This window comes from Streptopelia decaocto (genome assembly GCF_964273445.1).
Source record: "Streptopelia decaocto genome assembly, chromosome: Z".
In the NCBI taxonomy this organism is placed as follows: domain Eukaryota; kingdom Metazoa; phylum Chordata; class Aves; order Columbiformes; family Columbidae; genus Streptopelia; species Streptopelia decaocto.
Window position 1 is genome coordinate 13,256,863 of NC_138657.1, and position 11,382 is coordinate 13,268,244.

At 38.0% G+C, this 11,382-nt stretch overlaps 1 protein-coding gene across 1 annotated transcript; it reads right to left on the reverse strand.

Moving 5' to 3' along the window:
* Nucleotides 1-3,439: 3,439 nt before the first annotated feature.
* On the reverse strand, nucleotides 3,440-9,729 carry LOC309451478 (putative exonuclease GOR; the record flags this gene model as incomplete). The annotated part of the gene is made up of 5 exons (XM_082075160.1): nucleotides 3,440-3,833; nucleotides 6,858-6,978; nucleotides 8,230-8,368; nucleotides 9,231-9,346; nucleotides 9,661-9,729. The coding sequence occupies 5 exons, from the start codon at nucleotides 9,727-9,729 to the stop codon at nucleotides 3,742-3,744; spliced, it is 537 nt and encodes a 178-aa protein (XP_081931286.1). The 3' UTR covers nucleotides 3,440-3,741.
* Between the last annotated feature and the right edge of the window lie 1,653 nt (nucleotides 9,730-11,382).

Sequence of the window (11,382 nt, forward strand, 5' to 3'; positions counted from 1 at the left end):
ACCTAGATTTTACTGTCTGCATCCAGTGCTGGAAAGCCTGATTTATGGTAGTAGGTGGCATATTGTTTTCAGCTTAACCATTAGCAGGTTGTGTGTTCTGCCTTCCACAGCACGATACATCACATTCTATGTCCCCTCCTCCCCAAGTGACCTCCATTTGTTTCCTTGCTGTCAAGAACATAATGCTACCAGTGCCAACAGTTTTGCATTATTTCAAATACCCTATGTCCTAACATTCTTTGTACAACTCCATCTATTTACACCTGCCAACATCTATGCACAACTTAGCGTATCATCGGCTATTCCTTATGTTGTTTTTTGTAATACCACACCATTAGTTTTCCCATATTCTCTCACATAGAGTTATCAAGCTCATACTCTGTACAAGTTTTTGGCTAGGAAAGAAAACAAGTGTTTCAGACAAGTGGAGCTGGCCATGCCTTGAGGAGTATGTGATGCAGAATGGCAGGTAACTGCTTACAATCAACTGTTATCTGTAGTTTAAAAAGAAATTATCAGACACCTGAGCAGAGAAAGTGGAGCCTTTAAGAACAAAAAGGCAGGAGCAACGCCTCCATACAACTTCCTCACCAAGCCCTCTCCCACTCACCATTCTCAACTTCATTTAGTGCAACAGCTCTGATTGTTCAGCGGTCTCAGTGTAGACAAAAAGAGTCCTCAACGTGTCCAAGAGAAACTCAAGACCTACAGAAGAACACAGTGTACTCAGCAGGTAAGCTAAGAAACAATCTAAGAACAGACATCACCAGCTAGTGTAATGCAAGGTTCACTAGATACCATCACGAGGGGAGGGATAACAAAAACTCCAAAGAATCACCTTAACTCTGATTATATTGTCTGAACAGTAGGGTATAACTACCCTTTGGGGATGTCTGAATTCAGCTAATCCACTCAATGGCTGCACTTCTCCTGCTCCTCAGTTACAGAAAAAAGGTACACATCTGGTCTTAAAAATGATGGGGATATTTAATTCTTACTTCCCTGTGGACAGACTGCACCTGACACAACTTCAAAGCCAAACACAGCCCCCCTCCGCTACCCAAAATATAATGATCAGGCATTTGCTGAAACTGAAATATAAAATATTGACTATTACATACATTTAATCAAAACATATAAATACCTGATGGAAAAACAAAAGCAGATGAAGCAGCCTTGTCTCAGCAGTATCCAGCAACAGGATAAGAGGCAATCGGCATAAACAGAAATCTAAGGAAATTCCACTGAGGGTGGTCAAGCCATGGAAGAGGTTGCCCAGAGAGGCTGTAAAGTGTCCAGCCTTAGAGATATTCAAAGCCTGACTGGACAGTGCAGAGGACTAGACTGGGTGACACCTTCCAATCCCACCCATACTGTGATTCTGTGAACTCTACAAGGTAGGGGAAGGGGAATCCAGAAAACAAGCAAAGGACCAGCTACAGAGCATGAGCAATTAAATTGCAAGGGTATAGTTCAGCTGTGGTGAAACCCAAGTTTGAATTCTTGCTGCTAATTTCCTCCCTGGACTGGTACATGACATTCCCAGCTCCCAACACACCATTTTGCTTTCCCCCAAGTCAAACACTGATCTGCCATTCCCATGTGCAAGGTGATGGGCTGGACACAGGGGAACACTGATTAAACAGCTGGAACAAAGCAAGCCAAACTGTTCCAGGCTATAAGTTAAAATCCTCAATCAAGCAAACCTAGTGTAATGTTTTCTTACAATACTTCAGAGCTCTCCCACATACTCGCTCAGTAGCACAATATATCACACAGGCAGTCATATTCCCACAGTAGGAGGTGATAGTTTCAGCAAGTCCCTCTGTAAACTGTAGAGGTCCAACCAGACCACACCAGCCTCTCACATCTCCAAAACAGAAACTAAGCTTCCAGCTCCTGAAGATGCTGGGTCAGGTTTTGCAGTAGCTAAGTCTATATCATAAATATATGTGGGAAAGAGAAACGTATGCTTACAGCAGCCAGCAGGAGAGAGATGACAGAAATGAGTCAGTTAAGTCACTGTTCCAATTATTAAGTTCACAGTATATATAGAAATGTATTTTTATATATATACCACTTTCCATTTTAGTGAAATCTCATTAAAACCATCTCCTGATGCTGAAAGTATTTTGCAATTTTTACAAGAACTGAGTGTATAAAATTATTTTACTTATTGTGCACAGTATGTTATCCATTTAGTTTTAAAAATTAAATAGTCAACTACAAGAAGAAGTAATGACAAGGACAAATCAGATTATGAAAGTTCCTTGGATGGCCTATAGAGCTTCAAGAGTTACCGGCTTGGTTACTGCCAACGACTTGTTGGATGACTAACACAGATTTCTCTGCTAAGTAGCACAGGTTGAACAGAGCAGACATTCATCTCTTTCCTTATGTTTACTCAAAGTGAAATAATAAAAGCAATCTTCAGTAAAAAGACCTACTTTCAAAGCTGGGAGGGTCCATGAGCAAGTCTACCTTTCTGTAAAGGACATGCCAAATCCCATTCTTTAAGCTGTAGTGGAGCCTGTATACAAGACATTAATGTTGAAAGTAGTATTACCTATTCCTGGGTGAAAAAATCAGCAGCTTTTTTATTTTTGACTTTCTGAGCAGCAGACACACAACAATAAATAGGCAATGCCATTTCTAACTACAGCTAACTACAGGACACATCCCCCAACACTTTGATGAGCAAGAAACAGCTGCAGTGATTTTTAACCTTCAATATAGATTAATCATGTAGTGTACTCATTCTTCAGGGCACATCTGTGAGAACTGTGAGATTTTCTTTAGACTACAAATGTTCTCTTACAGAGTCCTCAGTCAAGACCATTTTTCCTCACCAGCCTCTGCTTTCTTTCACAAATCAGTGAAAAGCAGAACTTCATCTCAAGGGATAGTGTTGTACAAAATTTCCTTATGTTTCCTTAACACAACATTAAGGGGCAACAGACTTTAAAATCCTCCTCTGAAGGTAGCAGATTCTGAATGCTATCTGAAGTGGGAGACATGGAATTATGTATTGGACCATAGTCCAATTTTAGCTGAAGCAGTGAATGTATTTACTTCTTGAAATACTCTACTTTGTGGGAACCCTTTCAAGTCAAAGTTTATTGATTTTACAGTTGAAAAGCTTCCTGCAGGCTAAACTTATTTAAAAGAGACCAGTTTATACTGCTCCAAAAAGAGATCACTTTTCTACCATTATGCCTTTTTATGTCAATTAGCACATTAAAAATGACCAAGTTTGTTTTCCCTCTCAAAGCAGATAGAGAGGTAGAGAGAGGCAGGAATGGAAAGAAAAATAAAACAATCTTAAGTTTCTGCTGTGTGAATTAAGTTTTATTCCAGAGGCTGAACAAGGCAAAATCCAAAATTATATCCAGAATTTAAAAAAAATAAGTATTTTCACTTACTGCAAATGCTAGTTTTCAGCCACAGTAGTAATGGTAATTATAGAAATAATAATCTTAACAGAACAGGAAAAAAAATGCATGGGTTCACTGTTTAACACAAGAACTTACTTTAAACATCTTACTCGTATTTTGTGCATTTATGTTTTCTCCTTCCTGTACATCTTAAGCCTCAGAAGCAGATACAGTCAGGTTTTCCCATTAGATTTTTTCCATTTTCTTCTTTTTTACATCAGAAAAATAATACTGAAGCATTACAGAGCAGCAAGCCAAACTGAAGTAGATTTCCCCCCCACACCTTGTTCCTCCAAAGCTATAATCATCATCGTTTGCTCCTTTTCTTATCCTCCTTGACCTTCCAAAGGATTAGTTCCATACAAGCAACTGCATTGTTCCTGGAATTATGACCACCAACTAGAGAAGAACAACAACAACAAGAAAATCAGAAGTGTTAGATCATGTATTTCTTTATTAAAAAATGGTAGCTGTGTTTATTAAGCTGAATAATTGCTGAGACAACTGCTGACAATACTTGGTATTTAGACAGTTTCTGGTGCAACTTCTTGCTACCAGAACTCAAAGTAAAAATCACATGCTTCTAGCAGTCCTGTATTGTCTGGCAATATTCAGTTTCCCACTGCATCCTCCAGCTTCAATATTAAATGGAGCCTGGATTAGCAACCTGGAGTATCCAAGATAACCGTCTTTGGAAAACCAGCCTCTCCAAGTCATGTACTTTCAAATCAGAAGTTGAAAAATTAACAGCTGGCAAGCTGAGTTTGCAACTAGATAAATATCTGCCTTGGTTAATGAAGGACAATCTACTTGTCCTGAGCTACTGAAATTCTCCACAAAATCTGAAAGGAGCTAAAGGATTTAAATTATATATGGTTATATATTTTTAATACATGCTTAGTCAGAGCTTTAAAAGTCAACAACTTACAGGTTTATATGTCTTACACAATTCCCATACCTACAAAAAGTACAGTAGAAAGGTTTTAATGTATTCTGGATGAAAAATAGTCATCCAAACAAGAAATGCATGCAATCCTCTCTTTAGTCGCCACTTACTGGAGGCACCAGAGTACACTTCCTAATGTTAAATCAATACAAGAAATTGCTGGCTGCCAGGATAATGGTAGTTAAGTGGTGACAGTTCTGAGCACTTTCTACTGAAAGCCAAAGATGTATATCGGGGCTCTCCTTAGCAACTTTAGGATAGGTGGAAAAAAGATCCACTATATTCATTTAATTTGAGATATTTCACTCCCCAAAGAAGAAGAGGTCTTGAATGCTATCACAACAAAAAAATGACTGAATAGTTAAAAGTACAAGCTTCTAGCTTTCTCTTGAAAAACTTAAATGCCAGTGATTTTAGATATTTTTTCATATATAGCAGTCTAGACTCAGAAGCAAATATCTTTTCACATTTGAAGACATGTAGTTGCAATTTAGATATCTACCAGCTTAAAGCAGTGCAGCATCTCCTTGAGTGTGGAAGTGGTTATACTTTCCTCCCAAGGAACACATAATTTATGGTGTTACAACAGTCATGTGCATTAAAAAATACGCTGTTGAAAGCATTCATGTAAGAACTGTCCCTACAATATCTATTTAGATTGGACATATAAAGAGCTGTGGAAGCTAATGGAGGAGAGTCATAGCTTTTATTTGTGGCAGAGAACTTCATACCATTCAGTAACCTCTACTATTCACAGAATCAGAAGACAGCTAGTAATAACCTTGCAGGTTCTAGATTTCTCCCCTCAGTGTACCTCAAGAATTAAGAGAACAGTTGACAATAATCAAACAAACTATTTCCCATTTGGATAAGAAAACAGAAGTGATCCAGTGAGCTTCTGCCCACTGTCTTTACTATCTTTTCTCAGAGAAAGTTCCAGTTCTCACTTGCTTTCCAAACTGTGAAGTAGAGCTCTGCCTCGCCACTCCACCCTTTAGCTGCTGCTATTTTAAACTGCTTGATAAAGAGCAACCTGTGAGAGACGTGTTTTTCAAGCTCAATTATAGAAACCATAGCACTGCTGGGTATTGTTTCATTTTTCAGTGAAACCAAGTATATGATACACTGTAAGTCAAGCTACCTCAGCAGTTGCAGCTTTTGTACCTTGGACACCAAAAATCCTGGAGTTGAAACCCTTTAAAATGCCCTCCTAGTTAAATACCAGTTTGTGACAGTCAAGAAAAAGGCAGTCAATTAAATTCAGTGCAAGTTAAATCAACACAGACCTACAGCTTTCTGACAGCAAAGGGTGCTTCATTCTACTATTCCTTAGGTTTACAAAAAGAGGAAAAGCAAATCCAGACTTGAAGTTTATTTCTTTTATCTTCTCTCCTAGATGAGAAAGGAAAAAACTAACACAAACTAGTACAAAGCAGCAGCACAAACCAATATAAACAGAGGGTGTGGAAGTCATGGTTCAGGATTTTTCATTTTTTGAAAGTGACATGGCAGCGACCTAGCTCTACAGGTTAAAACTGGATTTTAGCTCAGTGGTGATCAACAAAAAATGATTAAATCCAAACTTAAGCAGAAGAGTCTCCTAAAGGCAGAGTGGCAGAGTTCTGGCTATTTCATATGGCCTGTAGAAATAACTTTTGACATTTCCCTTACCCCCACCACAGTACTATGGATCACATTGTCAGTGCAAAGGAAGTCATAGGATATTTATAAGCTTTTAGATGCAGCATCCAGCTACTCCACTGGGTATCAAAGGCCATCAAGTTTTGCTATGACCATTTATGTATTCCCTGGGCAATTAAGATATGTTAGCAGAATAGAATATTATTTGTTGTTCAGGAGGCTTCACTGATAAAAGCAAATACAATTCTGCCAGTCTATTAGATACTCAATTTAATTTGTTCTAAGATCAGATTAAAAACTACTTAGAATGGCACGGTCAACACGAAATACATCTGTCAAATGCAATGTCTCATAAGTATTTTATGCACATTGTAGAATAGATTTATTGATTGATCTTTGACAGCCAGCCAAGAGAAATGTACCATAATTTTACTATTGAAACCCCCAGCTGTAGAGCTCCTGTCTCAGCTTGGATAAGCAAGTGAATCTTCAAATAGATAGCATCGTCACACTACCTTCAGAATTTTGGTGACCCTTCTGCAAGGGAAAGAAACTGGAACACTTTTGTCTGGTGAACACAGACAAGCCAACAGTATTGAAGGTGAATAAGTAAGCAGTTGTGTGGTGCTTAGCTGCCATTCAGGGTAAAACCACACCAACCATCTTACCCTTCAGGTATATCCTCTGCGTTTACTGTACTACTGAATTAAAGGTATCCAAGACAAAGTTTTAAATGAAAGTGAGTGTAATACCAGCTTTCCAGTTTTCTGGGTTATTCCTGTCTCCCATTTCATGATGCAATGTATTATTTGCTTAGTAAGAACCTGTGCTCTTACCATCATCTTGATGAATTCTCCTGAGGTAGTCAGCCATCAGATTTCCAAGTGCTCTTTTGTGAGGCAAACCTAGCCGATGAGGAAACACTATTGACGTGTCCACTACTGTGCCATGAATCAGCTGGAAAAGAGCAGAGGCCACAGTAATGATTACACATCCAGTTACAGTCTTTATTTATTAAAGAAATCCCATCTAGCATCTAAACCATTTCCTTTCTCAATAATATGCCCAAACAAACCCTTGAGCACCAAATTCTACACCATCTGCCCTGTGTTCCTCTATTCATTATGGAACAGCAAACTGTGATGCAAGAACTGTGGAAAAATTGTGCTTCACATTGATTTCTGCACACTGTATTGTATATAAAACTAGTGAACAAACATCAGAGTAAACATGATTAATTCTGGTTTTAGGTAGTCAATACTATACTGCGAAGTCTCATTTGCATTGGCTTCTTGATATCACTAGCAGGGAAGTCCATCAAGGCTAAATTCTAATTCCTTCATTAAGGAATAATCACAGAAAGGCTGAAGTTGGAAGGGACTTCTGGAAGTCATCTTGCCCAAACTCCCTGCTCAAGCAGGACCACCTAGAGCCAGCTGCCCAAAACCATGTCCAAACAGCTTTTGAGAATCTCCAAGGCAGAAGATTCCACCAGCTCTCTGGACAACCTGTGCCACTTCTTGGTCACCCTCACAGCGAAAAACTTTCCTGATGTTCAGAGAGAACCTCCCACGTCCTGGCAGCTTCTTGTCCTGGTACTGGGCACCACTGGAAAGAGCCTGGCTCAGTCTTGTTCATACCCTCCCTTCAAGTATTTATATACACTGATAAGATCCTCCCAAGACTTCCCGAGCAGATGGTTATGTTTCTTATGGAATATTGCTGCCTTCAGTATTTAATAGCACAATCCATACATTTCTGTTACCTAAGGTATTAACCTGACAGGTAGCATAATTGTTTACAGAGATTCTAAGAGCAATACCATAGTATCTCTTGAATTGTCACTGTCTTTTATGCAGTTGCCAGCATGAGTTCAGCAAGATCAGAAAATATGCAATACTAGGTTTCTGTGAACCCAGAAATAAAGACAATATTATCCAGTGGTGACATATGGCTGCATAGCTAGAAGCACAAAACAGCAAAGTAGGAAACTGAAATGTCAGAATCTTTACCATACTGTTTGTATATACCTCTCTTCCTTCTCTGAATGTAGTATAATACAGCTATCATTTCACAATCATGTACAGTTCATTGTATACATGTTGATCTGTCAAAATGCAACATTCTTTTCCTTTTTTTGAAATTAAATAGAACACAGTAAAGACAAGTAGTCATCTCTTAAAATCGTCTTCTAACAGGTTATTTTACCTTGAGAGCATATAAGTTATTTTCTAAGCTATGGCCAATTAAAATGGTCTCCGCACTGAACAAGTTCAGCAGTATTGCTTGTACATCCCGAAGAGATGTTGTGGTATTCTTCAAATCATCCTCCATTGCTCCAGAGAGTCTGAATACATATTTAGAAGAGCTTCATCAGAGGCACTAAGAAATATTTAGAAGAACAAGGTTTACAGTAGGTATTCCCCCAGCACCTCAAGTTAACACTAGCCACCTTCAAAATCACAGGAGGTTGAAGTCAACATAAGGCATTTTTTCATGCTCTTCCTTTTTACCTAGGTAGCATAAAATAAACTAAGCTAGGTGATGTTAACTTAGCTCTACCATCATCAGTGACTGAGGATGTTTTTTTAAGCACAGCCTAAAGACAGGGCTCCAAGCAAACAAATATTGCTGTTGAAGAAGTAGGAATACATTAGGTTGATTCTCCTCTAGTCTGGCTTTTTTTTTTTTCTTACAGTGAGGCTCAAAACCCATGTTTCTCCTCAGTGCAGCTGCAGGACTTCAAGGAACTAATAGGAATCAAAAACACATCTTCCAGATCTCGAAGGCAAAAACCAATAGGAAGACAAAATACAAGTGATATGCACTAAATACAGCCAAATCTTGTTAAGCTGTACAGTCTGATGGCCTCAATACATGGTTTATGAGACTGCTGTTTCTCTGTGAGACAACATTTACAGATAAAATTTGCATTTGCTTCCACTGCATTAGGAAATTTAGTGGGAGGTTTAACTTCTTTTTTTAAGAAAGGGGAGAAAAAGTCTTTAAATGTGGAAGAAATAAATTGAACTAGGCAAAGTGAAAAAAAGTTCTTAACTGAGCGTGTAAGAACAAAAGCCTCATTCCTGATTGAAGGTCTTTGACTTATGTAAGCAGAAATAGTAATCTGAGAGACATGTTTCTTCTTATATAGTTATCTGCCAATTTATTAAGTCTAATCCTGAAGTACTATAGACTAATTAGCATACCTTATATCGTAGTCTACAATTTTACCATCTGGTTTAACAAATGTATCATAGACAACCTGCAGCTTAGCATCCACCACTGTCACTCTAGTTAGTTCCACGCCACGGGTTGTGTAACACTGAAGAAAAAAGTAAATTTAACAAGCATTTACACAGCAATGATGTTTCCTTACATTATGTAAACTGCACAAGAAATCACAATTGGCGAACAACTCAACAGATTCAAATGAGTTTGCTCACTGCATATTCAACACTAAAGGTCTAGTCATGTCAAGTGATTAGTCAGATTGAAGGTCTAGTCATGTAGAATAACTACACAGAGTTCTGCAGACCTTGGAGACATGAGTTCCAAACTACTACAGCAAGGAAATTGCCTCATAAGCAGCAATAGAGTTTTCTATTAACCGATCCAACCTTTTTAGGTTGCTCATACCATCTCACAGTCCAGAGCATATACACCATAGTTTCTATCAAAAGGTGGTGATTTAATTAATGTCTTCATGAAGCCTTCCAATTTCTCCCCTCTTCCATCATGAACATGCAGCTGCAAAATTACAATTAGTATTTAAGTGCAGGTTTTCTAGATATATCTTACCTAAATTGCCAGATAATTTGTTTCTTTAACAGACTCAGGAGCATATATATAATGCTTCTTGTCAATATTTGCCACATAATTTACTAAACACTAGTTAGTAAACCTCAAAGGCTAATACCAAACCATTCACAGAAAGCTATGACCCAGCTTTAACCCAAAAGGACACAGAAAGCAAAACTAAGATACTGCATTATATAAACTTTCAGAGAACATCATGCCTACCTTTGCAATCTGACATCCAGCAGACCCAACTATTCTCTCACAGCAACTATAGCATTTTTCCACGCCACCAGGAACTGCCAAAAAGAAAAACTGAAAATTGAGCGTTTTTTTCAGCAACAAACAACAGCAAAAACAAATCAGTGCTCTCACTCCTCCTCTCAAATTTCTTTTCCATTTTCTCCTGAGAGTGCACCATGGAAAGCAGAAAGTCTCACCTACAGGTCCCACCTATGCCAAGATGACAAACTGAAAAATTGTTCCCTTGTGAAGTATGGTTTTCGTAACAAAAAAAAAACCAAAACCAACAAAATACCAATGAATAGAAGACAGAAAGTTGTAGTATGCTCAACAGGGTTCTCCTTGAGGGAAATATTTAATGTAGCTTCTGAGTGTTCCAGGTGTCTCCCAGATAAGATGACAAGGTTCACTCAGAAGTCAGTGCAAGGCCACACAATGAGCATTTTTCTACTTTCGTCCCCACACAGTTCTATCAACATCAGCTTTCCTAAGTTATGGCCTAATCAGAGAAAACAGCTTTACTAAGTAGCCACATTCCTGAAAGTACGGCAGAACATATCTCAGCTGAACCTTCTGCAAAAAGAGTTTTATAGTCTGACCTTGTTCAGTTTGGACATGAGTTGTTAACTTTTAACAGCTTAGAAAGACTGAATGCCAAGAATATCTACCTTTTTGTTCCAATACGCTACCAGAATGATAGTTGCATTCTTCTTTACGTGTATGTTCTCCTGTAGAAGTAACAGCATATACTTTGCCACACCTACAGCACACTCTTTTGAAATCTAAAAACAAAATGATAAAAAAAAAAATCATATCTCCTAGCTGGCTTGCCATAAAGTAAAAAAATGCTGAAGTATGAAAAAAGTTACATGAACAGTAATTGCAAGAGCAGAGTATCAATACATAAGCAGACTCCCAAGATTAGCCATGTATAAAAAAAATTCCTCTATAGCACAGTAAGAAATTGAAGTTTATCTGAAACTTTTTCAATTACTATGTTGAAACTAAAATTAAAAGAGACCTATAAAGCTTCATGGCTTACTTATAAAAACTTGTGAATTCAATTATAATCCAGGTACTAAATACAGAACGTTGCCGTAATGTATAATTTTATACCTGTGTATTTTACTGTCCTGTAAACCACTGACTGAAATTCTATTTTCTTGCAATCTAGTAGGCACTCACCATCACATCCAGCATTTTTTACAACCCTGGTAAGGATGGCACTGCCATTTTTTTCAGGATTTGGTCGAGGGAAATTATTTTCATTCAATTGTTCCTCAGTCAGAAGATAATCTTTTAAAAGTTCATATAGAGCAC